This window comes from Homarus americanus, unplaced genomic scaffold (assembly GCF_018991925.1).
Source record: "Homarus americanus isolate GMGI-L3 unplaced genomic scaffold, GMGI_Hamer_2.0 scaffold45299, whole genome shotgun sequence".
Taxonomy (NCBI): Eukaryota; Metazoa; Arthropoda; class Malacostraca; order Decapoda; family Nephropidae; genus Homarus; species Homarus americanus.
Genome location: NW_024753650.1, coordinates 80135 through 100080, shown reverse-complemented (window position 1 = coordinate 100080; position 19946 = coordinate 80135). Strand labels below are relative to the sequence as shown.

The window sequence follows — 19946 nt, the reverse complement described above, 5'->3', positions numbered from 1 at the left end:
AGGATGTACTACAATGGGTTATTCTAGTGTGACCGATATCCACATTGAAATGGTGGGCACCGCAGGAAAGACGAATGTTATGAGCCAACGGCCTTGCCGGCAGTACGCAGGATGCCAAATCCACCGAACATTGCCCGTTAAAGTACCTGTAAAAGAGAGAGAGTGAAGCAACATTGCGACGAAGAGAAAGGGAAGAAAGAGTATCTACACTTAACACATTTGCCATAACTACGACAGTGTCCACTATAAAACAGCGAAATTGCAGCATTTTTAAATTTGTTTTCTATGAAAAATTAGCGGCTTCTAATTATAATAAAAAGTTGTCGCCTGTTTTAAAATACTTACTATATAATGATAACATCCGTGGAAAAAATTAATGTGCAGTAATTGAACAATTCCTTTTGGTGGTAGTGGTGGTTCTCATAAATTACCCATATTTTTTTGTAAAGACAGTTTTTGAGTAACTGTACAATCCATACTGTAATAAGCCAGCAGAACTCTTCTTGAATATTACCAAACAAAGAGTCTCTTGAGTGACTAACTTGCCAGAGAGGACAACATGACCTTGAATCTAAGACAATCTTAGTTCAGTTCTATTCAGTATAATCATCATACAAGTTTACACTGAATATACAGTAGACAGTGTAGGTAAACGAGCAGCCCAAGCACCAAAAGGCCTAACTCAGTGGTAACTATTAATCGGGTAATGCAATGGAAAATATATTACCTGGGTGTATCTACTAATACCTTTAATTTTGGATTTAATTTATGGAAATGACTTTCTGTTCATTATTTAATCAATTGTTCTCCAAAATTCTAGTACTTCCTGCTTATACATTAGCTGGTACCTGAAGAAGAAACAAATTATTTCACTGACCTGAGATCAAGTGGATGAAGGTTCACGAGGGTGGCTGACCGCTGGATGTTCTTGGTGGATGAAACTGCACGAGGGTGGCTGACCGCTGGATGTTACTAGATAATATTACTTGAATATTAAAATACGGAGATGATCCCAACGAGAACTTTCCCCTTGACAGACACCTTCCTGAGGGACGTAAGGGCAGCTGTTGAGTTCCCGAGTCACTTTTCCTGTACAGTATGGTGTGTTTTATCAATTATCAAGACGTTCGTATCAATAATTACCGAAAAACAACCAAGATAACTGAGGTGCTTCGGAAAACAAGTCTCTCTTCAGTTAAAACTACAACGTTCCAACACTAACTATAAGGGTTTTAAACACTACAAGTAATAGGTTTATAAAAGGTTCTTGATCTTCTTCTGTTATCTTTGCCTTTACTTCTCCGACCATTAGTCTATACTCTTTATAAAATATATTTCTGGTTTCTTAAAAATATTTATTCGGTAAAAAACGTTTATTGAAAATATTTAATATATTTTATACATTAAAATATAAATGTATTTGTATTTATACAATAATTTTTATAATTTGTGTAAAAATATGATAAATATTTGTTTTAAAAGCTGTTGTACCATCATAGAGGAAGTAACTGTGTGTGGTGATGCAGACGACACACAGGACGTAAACAAACCAGTGGGAGGGAGTTCCTTTGAGAGGTGAAGAGATGTTTTCATGTTCCTCACCTTTAATGTTCAAGTGTTATTTATACACTTGTTTAATAGACACTTTTGCCCGGAGTAATATAACTAGTGAAAAGATCAACAATGTCTATGTTTCTCGCAGTGTACGAATGTGAAGGCATTAGCAATTATGGCACCGTAATATATCGAATTTACACTGAAAATCCCATTGTAGGGGAAGATAAAACACAGGAACGAGAGCACTGTGTATTTAGACTGTGATATACGGTCTTCTTCAGCTTGAGAAGATCCTAAGTTACGGTCAAAGTATTGCTCTCGTTTCTGTTTTTTCTTTACAGTGGGATTTCAGCGACATGATTTATATATGTGGTATTACATAATTTCTTAAGCTATCGAGTTAAGAGAAGAAAAATGGTGTTTATTACGTTAAGGTTGTTTATGGTGAGTTGTCCTTATAGTTCTTGATGTTACCTGGATATTCTGGTAGAGTGATTTGCTGCCTTTCCAGACAACAATTTACAATACAGGTACTTGTTGAGTCTGTGCTGGTGTTGCTCAGATAGGTCAATACAAGTGTCACCAGGGACCTGAATATTGAATCATATGGTTAGATAGAGAAAAAATGTGTAAAAACAATTTCTATAATGTTTCCGTCGGAAATTTATAGTTTTCGAGATAATCGAAATTTTTACTTTATAATAAAATTAGCCAATCGGTGGGAGTATTTTTTTTACGTCATAGTCGTGTGGGCGAATCAGTGTGAGTGTTTATGAGTGTAACTTTCGCTTCCCGATCAGCTTCAAGATGGATACTGTGTATGGCGCATGTACAGTCTCGTTCAAGATTCTTTGAACACTACTGGAGACAGCTTGCAATTCAAGGCCGTTTGTTTTCTATCGTATGTAGTAAAAACTACGAATGAATGTAAAAGTGATCTATGATTGGTTACTTAGTTCCCCGTTGTTTAATTAATGATTGGGCTTTGTTATTTTCAATTATATTTTGCAATGTACTATAGTAAACAAACGGCCTTGAGTTGCCAGCTGTTTCCAGCAGTGTTTGAAGAATTTTGAACGAGACAGTACATAGGCTGACTGGCGCGTTATTCACCGTCTTTTTGGAGAATGATGCAGCAGCCAACGATATTTCTAGTGCTCACGGTGTTCTTGCGTCATCTGTAAAGTGCCCAAAATTTAAATCCGAGTGTCAGTATCATTCAGAAAGCTATACATGGTACAGTACTGTAATAAGAAACAGACGCTAGCAAAGTGAAAGAAATCACAGTTAATATTCAGAAAGTATCTCGAAGACTATAAATTTCTGACGGAAACGTTATCGAAGAAGTTATTATTTTTCTCTATCTAACCATATATGACTCAATATTCAGGTCCATGGTGACACTTAATGAATATTGACCCTCACACATGAGCTTATTGCTTTTTCTGTTAAGGGTTAAAGAGATTGTTACATACAGTACTATAATTAATAATTACTGTTCTCTGAAATGGGTCCAGATTAACCAGCCACTTCTTTTGAATATGCTTCTATAGAAGATAACTTTTTCTTACCTCAAGAATGTCAAAACTGATGGAAGATTTTGATTTTTGTAATTTTGCTTTTCATTAGTTCTTGTTATAAATAGATACTGAACACTGTCCAATCGAAGATGCCATGTTTGACCGATAATTATTCCACAAACACCAGTAAACGATTTAGGTATGAGAAACAAGAAACTTCGATGCGATTGTTTATGATAAATACAGTGATGGTAATGAAAATTTAGGTAAATGCATAATTATTGATGTGACAGTGGATTACACATCTACACAGGTGGATGTGTAATATGACACTGAAAGGCATGAGACCCTGTTCAGAGCTAAGAGGGTGACTGAGTATTGAGAGTATTGGCAACATTTTACATAGAGGCAGGTTGAGGTGGCTTAGGCATGTGGGGAGAATGCATGAGACCATTTGGGTCAAGAGGTGCATGAGCCTAAATGTGGAGGGGAGGAGAGCCAGGGGCAAGCAGAAAATAGGGGGATATTTTAAGAAATTACATTAGAGCGAAGAACCTGACAAGAGAGGCTGCAAGAAACCATGCAGCATTGAAAGTTGCTATCAGGTACTGTAATAGCGGCTAACTTGCACAAGTGTGGAAAATGGTCATAAAATATTGATGAAGATGAGTGATTGAAAAAACCTCACTGAAGTACAGTACTGTACTCCTAGCTGTTTTTATGAGGAACATGAGCAGAAGTTGGTAATTCTTGATGCTTTGCTCCTGCTAAAAGGTGTTTAGACTTAGTACCTGTAGTGAAAACACAACCAACTCATCAGGAGCTGTTTTAAGCACTGAATAATTTTGCTGAAATTCACTTCTATTTTAGCATAGGATTTAAAGGTAATTCTATTTGACAAGATTACAGTTACAGTATTTTAAATGTACTGTAATGTGACTATCAATGCTCCTTTTTTTCAGATTATTGGATGATTGTATTTCTTCTGACAAAGCTCCAATGTAACAGAGATTCGTAAGTTTTACAACCAAACTGAATATCCTGAGAATTTATTAATGTTAAGATGTTTGTGATATAAATTTGATATATCCTCCATACTCACTAATATGCAGGGCTGCCAAGAGCTGACCAGGGCCCTGGGAAAAGATAAATTTATGGGCCGCTTTTACAGACATTTAATATTTATATCCCCCTTTTTCTGGGTCGTGAGATTTATCCTGGTGGCCTTGACAAGAGGTGCAGTAGAGCAGGATGTTGCTAAATTAAAGTGTTCTGTATGTGCAGGTAGCCATGTTGCCTTAACAAGGCTGGAGAAACTCAACATTGGGGACCCCAGGACTTTGTCGATGAGTTCTGTTACCTAGTTATCATAATCAGTGAAGGGGGTGCTGAAACTAGCTCAGTTGCAAGTATCATAAGTGGCTGGAGGAAGTTGCTGCCTTTATTGATGGCAAGAGGACTTCCCTCCTTGTGAAAGGAAAGATGTATGCAACTAGCATGAGAACTGTGATATTTTATGGCAGTGAAACATGGGCAGTTCAATAGGGTGGTGTAGGCAGGCTTGAGTATGCTGAAATGAGAATGGGGAGGTGGATGTGCAGTGATGCTGAAAGATACGAAACCCTGTTCAGAACTAAAAGTTTTTGTAAGGATAGGCTGAGATGGTTTAGGCATGTGGAGAGAATTGATGAGACCAGTTGGATCAAGAGATGATTGATCCTTAATGTGGAGGGGAAGAGAGCCAGGGGCAGGCCAAGAAAGACATGGGCAGAGAATTATATTAAAAATAAGAACATGACAAGAGAGGCTGCAGGAAACCATGCAGCATGAAGAGCTGTCATCAGGTAACTGCAGCTAACCCATGCAAGTGTGAAAAATGGCCATAAAAGATCAACAATGATGATGATGATTCATATAGTAAATGAGCCGCTGCAGCCAAGTGGATACAGCACTCGCCTCCTGCCTGGGTTACTGGTTCACACCCATAACTCCCTCAGGTCACTTAGATTTGAATGGGTACTTAAATTTACTGTAGGGGAAATGAAGGTGGTGGAGCACAGTGTCAGCCACACTGTCTGCACTGCTTCTAAAGACTATCATTCCTATTGGATCCATATTCGCTTTCATATAATAAATTCTCTGTTCAAGATTATCAAGTAGCATACCCAGAGTACTTTCCTTTCTCTATCATATATTTGAAAGGTGCTGCATTGACTATCTTCTCTTCCTAAATTGCCTAGTCCATTCAAGAAAGTTTTAGGTAGTAATATTTACAAGAGCAGGAGAGGTAACTTTGAAGTGCAGTATAAGATACCATTATGATTCAACTGGGATATTTTTATTCTCTAAAAATATTTAAGCTTTTTAATGCACATATGTCATGGGATTGTTGATTTTCAGGATTGAACATTGTGTGCTAAGAATTTTTTGAAAATTGTAAAAAGAATATTTGTGATCTGTTGCAGACGAGTGTGGATGTCCTTGGGATGGCCTTGATATTTAGTTTGGTGGTGATCCTCACCACCAACTTAGCTGTTCACTCCCAAGAAAACCTTGTGACACCTACAGAAAAAACAGAAGCTCCTGCATCGTCAGAAATTAACTCTTTGCTCAATAACACAGCAAAAATCAGTATTGATTCCTCTCCTTTAGGTGGTTCATCGGCAGATTCAAACATGTCCGTCACACCAGTGGTACCAGTGTCACCCACATCTCTGCCTCCTACTGATGCTACAGTTACTTCACCCACACCAAATTATCATTCAGATTCAAATGCAACTGATTCTTCTGTAGAAGTATCTACGCTGAGCTCATCAACACAGCCCACAGTAATACCTACAACAATTACTGCCTATTCATCAGAACCATCCACAGAGCCAATATTATCAACACCAGTTACTGCTTTTTCACCAAAACTATCCACAGAGCCAACAAAACCAACTTCTACAGCAGTCATCAGCAGTACTACAATGGAACCTACAGTGATCACCACCTCCCAACCCACCTCTACTTCAGTGCCTCCCAAGCAACACCACCCTACCGTTTCTGTTGCTCTGACATTATTCATCCTTCTGGCTGTGATATTAATGATTGGTGCAGTAAGTATATCTTGTTCTTAATTCACTGTTACAGGATGGGTTTTTTTTTTTTTTTTTACATTTTATTTGGCTAACTCCAGATGATTTATTCACCACAAGTGGTTGAGAGTTTAGAATAAACATGCAGTGAATTTGATGCAGTGATACTTTGGTGAACTTATGTTCATCTTGCATAGTACTGTATTGGGACTAGTTTATTTTAAGTATTTTAGAACAAAACCCTTTGTCACAGTGTGGAGTGTAAGGCTGGCTGGAGTGATTCCTTTCTTTCTGTAGTGAGATTTAAAAGCATCTGAACCTACACTGTAATTGTTTGAAGCTATCAACAGACTATTGAATAAAGGTGAGGCAACTGATGTATAAAAGGAATGTTAAAAAAAGCATTTAACTCACTTTCAGGGAACTCTCAGCTTCTAAATAGACTGTATTTATTATATTTGTCTTTACTTAAGTTATGTATGTAATGGTATTTTATTTATTTTGTTAATTAAGAAATAAAACACACATTTATTTGATTTTGTGTGTTTGGAAGCAATATTTGACTTAGCAAGAGAAGAAAATGTCAAGTTTTAAAGCCTGTTCCTGTAGTACTGGGACCCCTCAAGTATTTATTGACATTTCTGAAGATAATATTCTTAATTACAAACAAAAATTCCAAATTATTGGTACTGTAGTGGTAAAAAGTATGAAAAATATATTAGGTGATGTATTCAGTTTTATTAATTTTGCAGGGTGTGTGGTGGATCCGTAGACGAAGACAGTTGGAACGGTTGCGTCACCAGCTTATGCCTATGTATAACTTTGATCCTACTGATGATGGGGATGATTGGGAGAATCAGCTATTGGAAGAAGAGCGTTCTCTCAGACCAGAAGCAGAGAAAGTATGTACTGTATCATGTGTTGCTATTCCATTTGTGTGTGACACTTGATATTGTACAGTATATACGTTCCAGATTGGATTTATGGGTAGAAATATAAATTGATGAGCACTATGTATTTTCTATCTTATTTACAATGCCTCACTCCTTTAGGGAGCTGCCCCCCTCCTGAAATGATTGGTTATAATAGTAGAGCCTCCAATCTGCCCCATTACTCCATAGCTTTTCTTCTGCCCTCTCTATTCCCCTTACACCTTCCTCTATTCTCTCTTTTATGTATTGTTCTGCCTTTCCATCACATGATGTAGGCAGTCTCCCTGTACACCTACAACATTACTTCTTTACACAGTCCTAGTCATTCTATTTTCTGGTATCATTCATACATATCCATATCACATCAGAGCACAACTCTTCATCCACTTTTAATTTTAGATCCTTTGCCATTGTAGTTATTTCAGACCTCTTGTATGTTTATCTAATCTCACCCATTAAAGCCAGATACAAACCTCAATTAAATATTTTCTTTGGCTTGAATTTTACAGTACTGTATACCACTGCATTCTATGTCAGTGTTTCCCTACCATATACAGTAACAAGATAACAAAGACAGACTGGTGATCATTATGGGCAACGCTGATACAGTCTCCACCTTCAGTTTGTTCTTCCACCCACTGTCCTGTTTCTCTATCTCTTCACTTCTCTCAAATTCTCCTCTTCCCCGTCATACACTACTTGGCATTATAGTAAAACTTACTGAGACATTTTAAGAGTACAGGTACTATATTTTACTCCCACCCCACCCAGAAATTCAAGATAGACCCATTCATTAGTGCTGACATTTCATAAACTCGTAATGGCTGGGAATTGTTTATTCAACCCTGGCACAACCTTTCCTGGAAAAGGACAACCTAAAGCGGACGAACTTCCTGCAGACAATATAAATACAACTACCACTGAAACAACCAGTTCATTATTGCTTATAGACTGACAGAGTAAGTTTGATTAATGGTCATCTACCAAGAAAAAATCTTTAAGAATTGAAATGCTTCACTATTAAGTACAGTATAACTCAGTGGAATTAAGGGCTAACATGACCTGAATCAGATACAGGTACTATAGAAGCCTAAAGCAAACCTCTCTGGGATGTGCATAAAAATATTCTCTCTCATCACAGTAACTACTGGTTTTCCATCTTGTATATTTCCATCTTGCCACAGAGAAAAGATTTAGCATGCAAAATCCCCTTTTCCTGGTAGGGAGAAATAGCAATGTGACCTAAAATTCATCTTTACCAGAAGACCCTTTTATCATTCACATGACTGGATGATCAGTTGTTCATGCACTCCTAACAATGCCTTTAGTGGTCCAAGATGTGAGGTAGTTTTCAAGGGTTTTAAATATTACAGCAGACCTATTCTTGTCAACAAAATGTGTAGCTTCCATCACATTTCATAAATTATAGCCTGTCTTAGGAGATGCACATTTTTGTAATCTGCTCTCAGTTTTAATATAGATATAGTTGGCAGCTTCCAGCCCCACCACTCCACATCTTCCTTAAGTAAAACTGAAATTCTTCAGAATTAATCATTTTATTTTGAAACTTAATTCACATATGGAGATTATAAATGTTTCCTTTGTATTACAACATTTCTGAAATATTCTATTAATTATTTTCATATTCAGGTCCAGTTGTACTCTGGCAATTCAACATTTGACTCCAGCCAGAAACCTTCTAATAATTCCATTCAGAAAGAATGACATTGCTAAGAAAATGGCTCAATTTTGTCTAAAAGGTAAGCTTGGATAATTATCATCATCAATAATTCCCAGTTATCTGCAGATTAATTGATAGTTCCTGACATAACCACCCAGCAGTATTGTTTCAATAAATGGGGTTGTTATAGTTTTCATTGCTCATACATAAAGGCTTATGTTAGGCTCAGTAAACTCCTGTGTTCATATTGCTGCCATAGAGAAGGTATTAATCTTCCTTGTCAACTGTGCTATTAAATATTAACAACATCTTTATGCTCCCTCTGTGGGCCTGGGGCATAGTGTGTTTGTTCTGGCCACCTGTCTATTTAGTCCAATCAGTTCTTACAGTTTTAAGTGAAAGATCCTGCAAATTGGCATAAACATTTTAAAGGGAGTAAATAGGAGCTTTATAAAATGTGTCTTACCAGAAGATTTTTCAACTTTACTGACTCTGGAAGTTTGACAGTTTATTGGAAAACTTTCACATTTAGCATAAAACATCATAGTACAGTATAGTATAGCTACTTTAGATTGTCTACATTACAGTTTCATTCTTCCTCACCTACCTTGTACTATATACAAGCCTCAGTAGTGCAAAAGAACAGGGAAATGGCATGTTGGTATCAGTAGTCTTGGCAAGATGGTCAATATTTCAATCTTTTTCTGTATATTTGAGCAGGAATGCTATTTCTCATTCTTCTTACTTTGGCCTACTGAAGTACCACCTTTATATTTCAGCAAGGAGACACAGTATCTTGCAGAGGAAGGTATATATTGGAAAATACAGTACATTACTCTGCTGTACAGGTATTCCACATTATATATGATTGAACACTAACTGAAAATTCACTTAGCCAAAAAATTAATTCTTACACTTCTTTTTTATTACCCGAAAGTGATATTTGCTTATACAAAAATGGTCCGAGCAAAAATTCAAATTGCATGTGCCAAACTCGGCTCAGGAGTCAACTGGGGTGGCCATCTTGGACAGCTGTGCTGGAACGTATTCTTGCTCACGGAGCATAGCATCATCCCCTCCCTCCCTCCAGCCCACATCATCTCCCACGCCATTCATATAGTATTTGATGAAAATGAAGCGCTCTGTCTTTATTTGTGCCATCTTATAATGAATCTGTACACAATGGCATCTAACTGCTGTGCTGATTCCCCAGCTACTGCCACTATCTCCAAAGAGACCATGTAAGCCTGTGGCTCTTGCAAACAAGCTCGAAATAATTGAGTGTTATGAACGCATGGAAGCTCAGGCCAAGACCATCCACTCGTAAGATAATGTACCAACTGTATACAGTATACATACTGTATAGTATTTTATTTAGTTTATCATTTTGGGGAGTATAATATTGTAATCTTTTGTTGATTGTAAACTTCTTTTTTTATTTCACTTTTTTGGGGGGTATAATTTTTTCTCGTTCAGCACCAACCCTATTTTTTGCATTACGTATTATGTTATTCACTATCCAAAGCTTTGATAACTGAATGGTTTTCAAGGAACCTCACCAGTTTGGATACCATGTGATAACTGTCCTGTACTGTATATCACTCTCACTCCTAAACTGTTCAAGTTACAAAAATTCTGATTATAGCATCGCCTTCCTCGACCTTATCCATAATACATGCATACACTGGGGCTGAAAGAGCTGTACAAATAACATCAGGAATCATCCAAGACTGAGAGGAGGTATTTGTCAGGTTGTGCTCCCTCAAAACCCACTTGCGTTTAGTGGGTTGGTTTGGTGAGGGGGGCCTATACATTTGAGTGTTAAGGAAAACAATAATAGGCAGATTAAATAGGTCAGGTTAGGTTCTTGGGAAAATTTTTCACCATCCACAACTTGTGTGGAATTCCTCCTCATGAGATCCTTCATTGTTATATGCCTTTAGATCTTCATACAAGCTTCGTGCCTTAGATTGTATCACAGCCAATCATAATAGAGAAAAGATGCTCCAATTTTACAGTAATATGACACTGAATATGATAATTATCTTGGCATTAAAGGATGTGACACACACTGAGCACTGGCCTTATTCTTCTTGGCTTTACCATGAATGGATTTTGCAGTCATGGTAGTCAGGTTTAGAGCAATGCCAATCCAACACTCACTCACCAGCATTATACCCTCTTAGGATTTTTTTTAAGCCTTGTGCTGACACTTGCACATTTTGAAGTCATTATGTTGGCCTTTATAATTCTGATTATGCACTATAAAGCACAAAATCTTGCATCTTACCTTCGAAGACAAATGCAAGCATGGATACTGACTGAAGCAGGAATGTCACTTTTATCCTACATTCTGTATCACAAACTACTTATCTGTATGTGCCAGCAGACAATGGCCAACCACTTCATCACTACAGGGTAAACTTGTTTTTAGCACAAAAGCCAAAGAAAACACTAGATGTTGGCGCTTAACTGCACACTTCTTTACGTCTAGTTACAGAAAATGCAAATGAGTACAAATTAATTAATAACATATACAATATTTTCATTCTCAACAATTATCATCCTCGAATAAACAAACTAGACCTTAAGATGATAATACTGCATAAAACTGTATAAGTATTGCCTATGTTGACTTATTACTCCACCACGGCAAGTACCTGTACAGTACTGTATTTCAAATTATAAATATGCAGGACTTAAACAATGAAAAATGGTAAAGTGTTTCCTAAATGTTTGTGAAACGAATATGTGAAGTGATGAATAACATGAATCCCTGTAATGAGTGAGATGCTTCAACAAATTAAGATCTGAATGATTTGTTTATGTCAGTACAGTACATGTATTTGATTAACTTTCTTCATAGATAATATACAATTTTCCTTTTTCAGAAGGTAACATCACAAGCTGCAGTATCCTGAGTTCCAGTTACTCAAGCTTTGAACGTGTTGAGTGACTCTCACATACAGTATGTATTTACTTGTGAGACTCATTACTGTTAAGGTGATTTCTATTTCGTATTTTATGAAGAGGCTCCTCCCTGTATACATTCCCTCACTCCCTAACTGATACTTCTGACAAACCCTTTTTGATGTAAATACAATAATACTTTGGATAATTGTTTTGGCAGTTACCCACCCAATATTTTCCACTTTGAGTATAATCAGAGTACATTACTCTTGTTATATGAAATTATATGAATTAATTTATAATGTTGCCTTATGGTTATTTGTATCTTGGCTGTTGCCTTAAAAAATGGCAGGTGTGTTTGAGCTTTTTTAGTCAGTAGAATTTTTTTTTAAGTACATATGCTGTCCCACTGTCACTGTGGGAAAGTTTACATCATTTTGATGATGATTTCACTTGTAGAAAATATTATAATAGAATCAGGTCTGAGAATTTTGCTCCAAATTTGACATTATCATTGCCAAATTGGTCATTCTTGAGTTCTGTGGAGATCTTCTGTAAAAAAAAATTGGGGATCTGACAGTGAAGATACGACTTTGCAAAGAAAAAACAGTTCAGTGAGAAAAGAAGATTATGTTGGAAACAAAACCAAAGTTAATGTACTAATCCCATATAATCCTTCCATAAGTAAATTGAAATAAAAATACAGTCACAGAATTTATAGTATACAAGATCAGCATAATTGTTAAGGCCATTTTCCACAATTGGTGGGTTAGGTGTGATTACCTAATGGCATGGTGTCCTGGTCGCCATCAGCCAAATTTGAAGCAAGTTTTATGGCTGGTTGCATTTCCTATTGCCAACCCACTTTTACAAGGTGGGAACTGGGCATTACCATATACAGTGTGAGAACTTTCATGCACCTTCTTAACTAGCAAGGCAGGGTTACTACAGTACTCCCTGAGGTAATCAAGAATTACTCGCTTACCTTAAAATATTGTAAGATTGTGGTAGTGTTTCCTGGAACTCACACGTAACAGCATAGTGAGAAGTTCATATATATAAAGCATGATGGATGGAACAAACGTTTTTTAATCTGTTGGCTCAAAATTGTGCTTAGTGTGTGGACCTTATGCTGTTTTTTATTTTATTTTACTCTTGTAGGCATGAATATAAGTCAGTTACCACAAGTACTGTTCCTGTACAGCACAAGAATCCCATATGAAGTCAGAGACACATTTAAAAGGTCAGCTAGAATGCTCGGATGTCATAAAAACAATATTCTTGAAGATACTGTATATGTTTCTGAATTTTTATTATATGGATGTCAGTTGAATGGAAAATGAAATGTACCCTGTGCTATTTTGCATATACTGTATATAGTGGTACAGTATATTTACTCTTTCAGTCATACTTTATTATTCAAAACTTCAGGGATCCTGCCCTTGGTCCTGCAAAGAACTCCTAAAAGTGGCTCCCCTAACTTTTTCTTTGTTATTGTTTTCAGGTTTGTGTATTCTTTACACATTATAGTCACAAAATTCTCTCTCTCTCTCTCTCTCTCTCTCTCTCTCTCTCTCTCTCTCTCTATATATATATATATATATACAGTATAGTCTGGATTTACTCAGATTTTGTTTACGCGTTTGGTCATTTATGCTGTGCCTTGCCAGAATGAAATGTTTTAATTACGCGGTAAATTTCATCATTTACGCGGTGAGCGGCTGGAGAGGTCCAGACGCGCCGCGCCATTTTTTACTCACGCGGTCCATTCTTGACCATTCGCGGGAAGCGGCGCGGTGAGGGGTGCGCATTAGGTCGCTCTTATGTTATCGCTGACGTCATATGACGTATCAGACTGTGATTGGGCCACGCATCCTCACCACCCACGCATTCCCTCCGCCGCTAGCTGGGATTGGTCTAATGTAACACGACGTGCACCTGCCACCAGAAGTCGCTGACCTAGCCGGGCCAGTCTCATTGTTCTCAGTCCGCGTATACAGTTCTCTCTTGTGCCCGCTATTCCCCTTACAATGGCTTCCGCTGGACCCCCACCACCCCAGAAAAACCTTGAATTACCTGGACCAAGCCATGATTATGTGAAGGAAATCATCGAGTTGGGGGAGAAAATTAAGCTCATCCTTGACAAAGACACAGTCAAGCATTGGTATGAAGTGTCTAATAACCTTCTGTCGAAAGTTATGGAGCCGTATGTCCAGATCTATCATGACAACATCAATGCTAGTCGTCGACGTAGTATTACAGACTTCTTCGCCCGCAACCCACCACAACCACAGCCAGCCCAAGTCAGTGATAGTGACAGTGAGGATATGGACTTTGAGGGGTTTGTCAGGGAGGCCCTGCAAACCTCTGCGAGTAGTGAAAGTGATTCACCGGAAGACAACTAATTTGCCCTCTGCCTCGGAACCAGCCGCCATCCACATGTGCCGACCCATCTCTTCTACTAACGTAAGTGTTAAACATCTTTAGATTTGTAGTTTTTTTTTTAGATATTATGTGTGTAGCAATACCATCATAAAATTATGATGATATTTTTACTACAAGGTACGTATTGTGTCGGAAAAAGTGGAGTTTGAGAGTCGGCCCAGTACATACTATTTCAATTAATCCCCAATGTTCTGTTACTCCACTTTTTCAGACACAATACGTACCTTGCAGTAAAAATAACATCGTAATTTTATGATGGTATGCACACACAATTAATGATTAAGAGATATATCAATAATATTAGGTTTTTTAACACTTACATCAGTAGAAAAGATGGCTGGGCACACGGGGATGGGGGGTTGGTTCCGAGGCAGAGGGCAGATTATTGGCCCTCACCTGTATCGCTTGTATCACTATCCACCACATATGCTTGCAGGGCCTCTTTGTCAAACCCCTCAAAGTCCATATAAGTCCATATCCTCACTATCACTAACTTGGGCTGGCTGTGGTGGGTGGTGGGTGAAGAACTCTGTAATGTTTTGATGACTGGGAGACCTTGTGCGCATCCTGCCCGGGCCGCTTCCCTCGTATATGAGTAGATGCACCGCGTAAAGTGGAAGTCTGGTTCTGGCGAGGTACCGCGTAAATGTAGAATCGCGTAAAGCGAAACCGCGTAAAGCGGGGTATTACTGTATATATGATCAATCATAATGGTATCTAAAAAGATGTTTGTATGCTTTCATTGCAGCCATAAAAGATACTTTTCTTTGGCCTTTGGCATTAATTTTAGTATTAAGGAAATTCACTTGTGAATACAGTAAGTGAGAAATAACCAATGAATGTTAGAAGTCTGTTTGGCAGCAATGTATGGTACAGGTGCAGGTATATTTAACTGAAAACTTCTTTGTATTTATTGTCACTGTGTAGGCTCTTATGTGTTAGATTGAAGTTATTTCTTTATTTCATCATTAAGAAATGGTCACATTTGACATGCAACATTGCAATGCATCTTCATAGACATGTTGAGTGGATGCCTTTACAGCAGTTATTTTCTTATTCCACAATAAAACAAATTATAGGTGTTTTGTATATGCAACAACGTAAAGACATGCACCTACATTTGCACACACAAATGCATGTACACACACAGAATGCACCTGCACCATGTAAACATAGACACAGAGGTAGTCATATACAGGTGTGTTATCGTGCACTCACTCTGTATTTGTATATCTTTAGATACCTGAACTCTGATATTTGTTTTATAAATGTGATATGTTAGTTATTTATGTTTTATAAATAATCTAGTCATTTTGGTTGATATTTAATTCTTTACGTCAAAATAACACTTACTCCGGTACAGCTCGAGCTGTACTAGATTGAATCTTTATTATTTAAACAGTTCTATTCAGTCATTTTTTATGACTAGTTTATACAAAATATAATACTGTCTGTGATTAATTATCAATGATATTTATACTGGTAATCTTACATCTTTTATCAAGCAGCTCTATATAGCCAACAAGTCTACAGGTTGAAACCCAGGGACCTAACTTGTGAAGGGGATCAAAACATAAATTAATAGTCATTCCCCAGTTTACAAATGGGATCCATTCTTGAAAAAACCTTTTGTAAATAAAAGCACACTTTCCCTTAGACTCCCAACTGGGATACGGTCATGTGAAGAAGAAAAAAATCCCCCAAATGTCTCAAAATGCTACGAGTTTTTAATGAAAATTTTGGTTTGCTTACTGATTACAAGCCAATAAGCACTTTCTCATACAACTCTACAACCATATTATAAATAATTAGCAGATGAGATTTTAGATTGCAGAATTTGTTATTATTATTTTTTTATATAGGGGAATGATGGCACATTGAAAGTCCATCCCATAGTGAAGGGGTTAAGATCAAGTTTTTAGGATCACTTCCTTTGGGGGTGAAAGCTGAGCACAACACTTGGAGCCAGTTGATACCCTACCTCCCTGTCTAACTGGCTCTACTACAGCATAGGTCTCTACAGAATTGAATTGCTTTATTGAAGATGTAAGTTTATGAATAGATGAATTATTCTGAAATCCCATTTTATAAGTGAGTTAGTATCGAGCAACTCATCATGGTGTGCTGAGGTGAGCTGGATCTCGAGTGGTTGTTCCCAGAGATGGGGTTCATAACCGACATCAACAATTTAAAGGTTTGAAGTGTCTTGTGTTTTTGCCCCAAATGTACAGTACAGTATTCACATTTTGGATTATATTAACAAATCATAGCTCTGGGGCTTGGGGTTTTGACCCAGGGGCTTGCTGGCTGTAAAGTTGCTCTATCCCAACTTGAATGTAAGATAGGATTTCAGAATGAATCCTCCATTGTGAAATATTTTCAAAGTAGTGGTTCTTTTTCATGGCATAAAATATAAACTTTTGAAAATGGTTCTAAACCTGTATTACTTGTGTATAGTACATTTTTTATTTCCAAGAGTGGCATTATTCTTTAGGTGTAAGAGCTTAGCTAGTCTTAGGCCCATCCAAAGATGCTGAAGACAACCCTGTTGTAAGGACTTTGATTCAGTATGCATTGGTGATTGTGATAATCAGTGTGTACTGAGCAGTAGGAGTAGCCACCAAGGCAGGACTGTACTGTACAGTACATCCAAGAAGTAATTATGTTCATGAATGGGTGAAGAGTGTGGTATCAATTATTTTTTAGGAAAGAACGGGCAGCTTAAGGATGATGTTGGCATGTGTGAAGATACTACAGTATTAGGGTAAATCATATATGAAGACATATTGTGGAAGAAGATGCATCCTTTACAGTACAGCAGTAAGAATGAATACATTACAACAAATAAAGGGACAATGTGTGTGTGTGTGTGTATTGGTTCTTATCTCCAGCCACCGAGCACTCAACAGTTAAAGGCAGGAATGAAAAAAAAAAAGAAATACTGTATTGTATATGTACTGTAGGTCACACTAACTAGGGATAATTGTTTGAGTGAGCATTAAAATACTGCTGATGTTTTTGCTAAATATGGATAATTTGTTATTGTTCCTACACATAATGGAAACTAGTTCATATATAGTAAATTTTACGACATCATTTACTATCATAACATCAATCAATGCCAAAATTAGGAAGGTTTGGTTAGATTAGTAATGATGTTCTTCATTTAGAGTTTATGTTTTGATTATATACATGATCATTTGTACATACAGACCAGTTGAATTAAAAAATAATACAATACAATATCTAGAAATTAAAGCTGTTTTGAAGTTATCTCTAGAAATATATATACCCTGTGTATACAGTACTTTTATAAGTACTGTACCGGTATGTTGTAGCTGCTGCATTGTATCCAAATTTCCGTTGTAAGTCCCACAGTTTGTTTACATGTATGTTTACTTTTAATGCTGGCTTTTAAACACAAGTATACTGTACATTAGAGATATACCATTGTACAGCACTAGTAACTAATATTCCAGCTTATCTCTCCCTGCCATGTTTTCATTTCTAGCCTCTTTTTAGGCATATTACTTTACTGGGTTGTAGAGGTTTTAAGGCATGGTGAGTATCACAGTAGGTCTGATAACTTATAAGTAAGTCTTGTTTCCCGATGATACTCACCATACTCAAAGATGATCATTCTCCTTTTTTTCATCTTACTTAAGCAGTTTGTATCACTCAAAAGAACAAAAAGAAGATGCATAAAAGACGTATTTTTTTTAAATACAGAAAACCTCACCCCATTGCTGCTTGGGGATGAGTAAGCCACCGGTAAAGATACCACCAACTGGCCAAGTAGTGATGAGCTCCTCTGTGCCCTCATACAAGCTCACAGTTCAGGCAACATTTGAAAATACGAAATTAAACCTAATATTTAACTGACAACACAACACAACCTGGCTTTAGATATATTGGAAAAAGCACAAGTAAAAGTAAAAAAACTGGAATGGATATTATAAGACAAAATAAATAAGACATACTATGAATAACAGCACCAACATACTGTATGGATGAACAGCAAAATATATATTTGGTAATGTTTCAACAATATTTCTTATCATCATCAAACCTCAAAAATTAAATGACATACAGTAGCATCAAAAACCCTACATGAAAAATCAGATTAAATACATTACATTAAGTGCCTTACAAAAATTAACACTGATCATCAAAACATTGAATTATTAGTTGGTAAAATTTACTACATTTAACAACACAGAGTAGCAAAAGCTTAGAACCCAACACCAAACAAGAATACAAAAAGTTAAGCAAATATATTACATACATGTAAGGACATAACATATTAGTTACAAGCAAAATAAACAAGAGGAGTCATGGGTGCCCAGGACTGACTGGAGTATGTAATATGTGAGGAGCACCTCCGCTGTGACCCATCTGGTGTCATCGGGGCAATGTTAAGGATGATAAAGTCTGCCTTATTCATAGGATGGTCACATGCCTGGCTATGGCCTCTGTGGTTTTGACAATAGTAAGCTTATTCTGAATGAGTGACTCCGGTGTTTGGCTGTTCCTTCATGTGTTAGTGCTGTTATTCATTTTATGTATACAGTACTATACCTTTCCCCAGTTTCATCAATTATACCCTGTACTGTATATATATATGTGTGTGCGTGCGTGCGCACGCGCTTGCTACACACACACTGTAGTGCTGTACCTCTATTCAGTATGACATAAGGTATGGTATTATTAATTATAACAGGACCTTCCAGAGGGTGTAGAAAACATATTTAACCCCTACAATAAAAAATGACAAATGCAATTGGGTGAGAAATAACATCTAGCCTTCTTACATCTGGCCTCTGCTGCTGAACTCAGCTTGGCTTGGTGGCCATTAGTGACTGCATATACTGCAGTTCATCATATTTGATTTTATTTATCAAGACTACAAAATCAGTGGCTTCAAACCAGGGCAAGCTCCCTCGGCTCATTGTGTATCTTTATAGATTCAAGAGTTATCCATATACCGTGCAAATTCTATGTGATTTAAAGACCAGCCAGGTTGTAAGCAAACAAGGTGACTGACAAACTTGATTGAATATAGTATAGAAGTATGTTTATTATCCATATAATTGTGTTTAATATACTGTACTGTGTACAGTACAGAGAGTGTAGGATTAAATAATGTTCTCTATCATGTAAGATCTTTAAAAGTGTCTATTAATTTGTCAGTACCTTTAGTAAAAAATTTCATAGTGGTACAGTAATTGGTTTTGAAATAAGGAACTCATCCCCTTATTTACCTTAAGAAATTATATTCACTCTGGCCAAATTCAGTGTAATGAAGGTACTGTATTTTAAAACGTGACCCTTATGTAAGTCACAGGCTTACTATGTGTGTGTGTGTGTGTTGAAATGCTGTATTGTTCAGTACAAGTATTTATATTACCATATAATTATGATGTTCAGGTATCCCTCGTTATTTGAATGGGTTAGGTTCCCTGAAAGCCATTCAGTTATCGAATCCCGGTACAGTATTCTGATGGCTAATGATATAATAAACGGGAAAATACTGAGAATGCATTCCTGTACATCTGGGCTGCTCTTGGTGCGTAATTTGAATTTTGTCGGACTAATATTTGGATAAGCAAATATCATCTTCAGATGCTGAAAAAGAGGTGTAAGAATAGAATATTTGAATCATTTAATTTTTGGATAATAATCATTCGGATAGCAAAGGATACCTGTATGCATTTATGGATACAAGCATCTTTGGCAGGATGTTAGTCATCTGAAGATTGTTTCACCATCAGTAACTTCTGTATGTGCTTGGGCTAGAGTACTAGGAGAAAATCCAATCTTTTAT

The 19946-nt window shown here is 37.0% G+C and overlaps 1 protein-coding gene across 4 annotated transcripts; it reads left to right on the top strand.

Moving 5' to 3' along the window:
• The first annotated feature begins 1516 nt into the window (after positions 1-1516).
• LOC121855427 (uncharacterized protein PB18E9.04c-like) lies at positions 1517-13273 on the top strand. 4 transcript variants are annotated; one of them, XM_042350361.1, is made up of 6 exons: positions 1517-1575; positions 4040-4091; positions 5543-6175; positions 6907-7056; positions 8737-8846; positions 11659-13273. In XM_042350361.1, the coding sequence occupies exons 3-5, from the start codon at positions 5564-5566 to the stop codon at positions 8809-8811; spliced, it is 837 nt and encodes a 278-aa protein (XP_042206295.1). In that variant the 5' UTR covers positions 1517-1575; positions 4040-4091; positions 5543-5563; the 3' UTR covers positions 8812-8846; positions 11659-13273. The 4 variants fall into 4 exon arrangements, with proteins under 4 accessions (XP_042206295.1, XP_042206297.1, XP_042206296.1 ...); XM_042350362.1 differs by lacking the exon at positions 1517-1575 and adding an exon at positions 1583-2001; XM_042350363.1 differs by lacking the exon at positions 4040-4091 and having other exon boundaries at positions 1535-1575.
• The last annotated feature ends 6673 nt before the right edge of the window (positions 13274-19946 follow it).

Excerpts from the sequence above, each read along its gene's own strand:
- LOC121855427 (XM_042350359.1), top strand. The coding sequence starts at position 1,972 with ATGGTGTTTATTACGTTAAGGTTGTTTATG. Across the intron at positions 2,002-5,542 it reads TTACGTTAAGGTTGTTTATG|ACGAGTGTGGATGTCCTTGG; the intron begins GTGAGTTGTCCT and ends GATCTGTTGCAG. Across the intron at positions 7,057-8,736 it reads TCAGACCAGAAGCAGAGAAA|GTCCAGTTGTACTCTGGCAA; the intron begins GTATGTACTGTA and ends TTTCATATTCAG.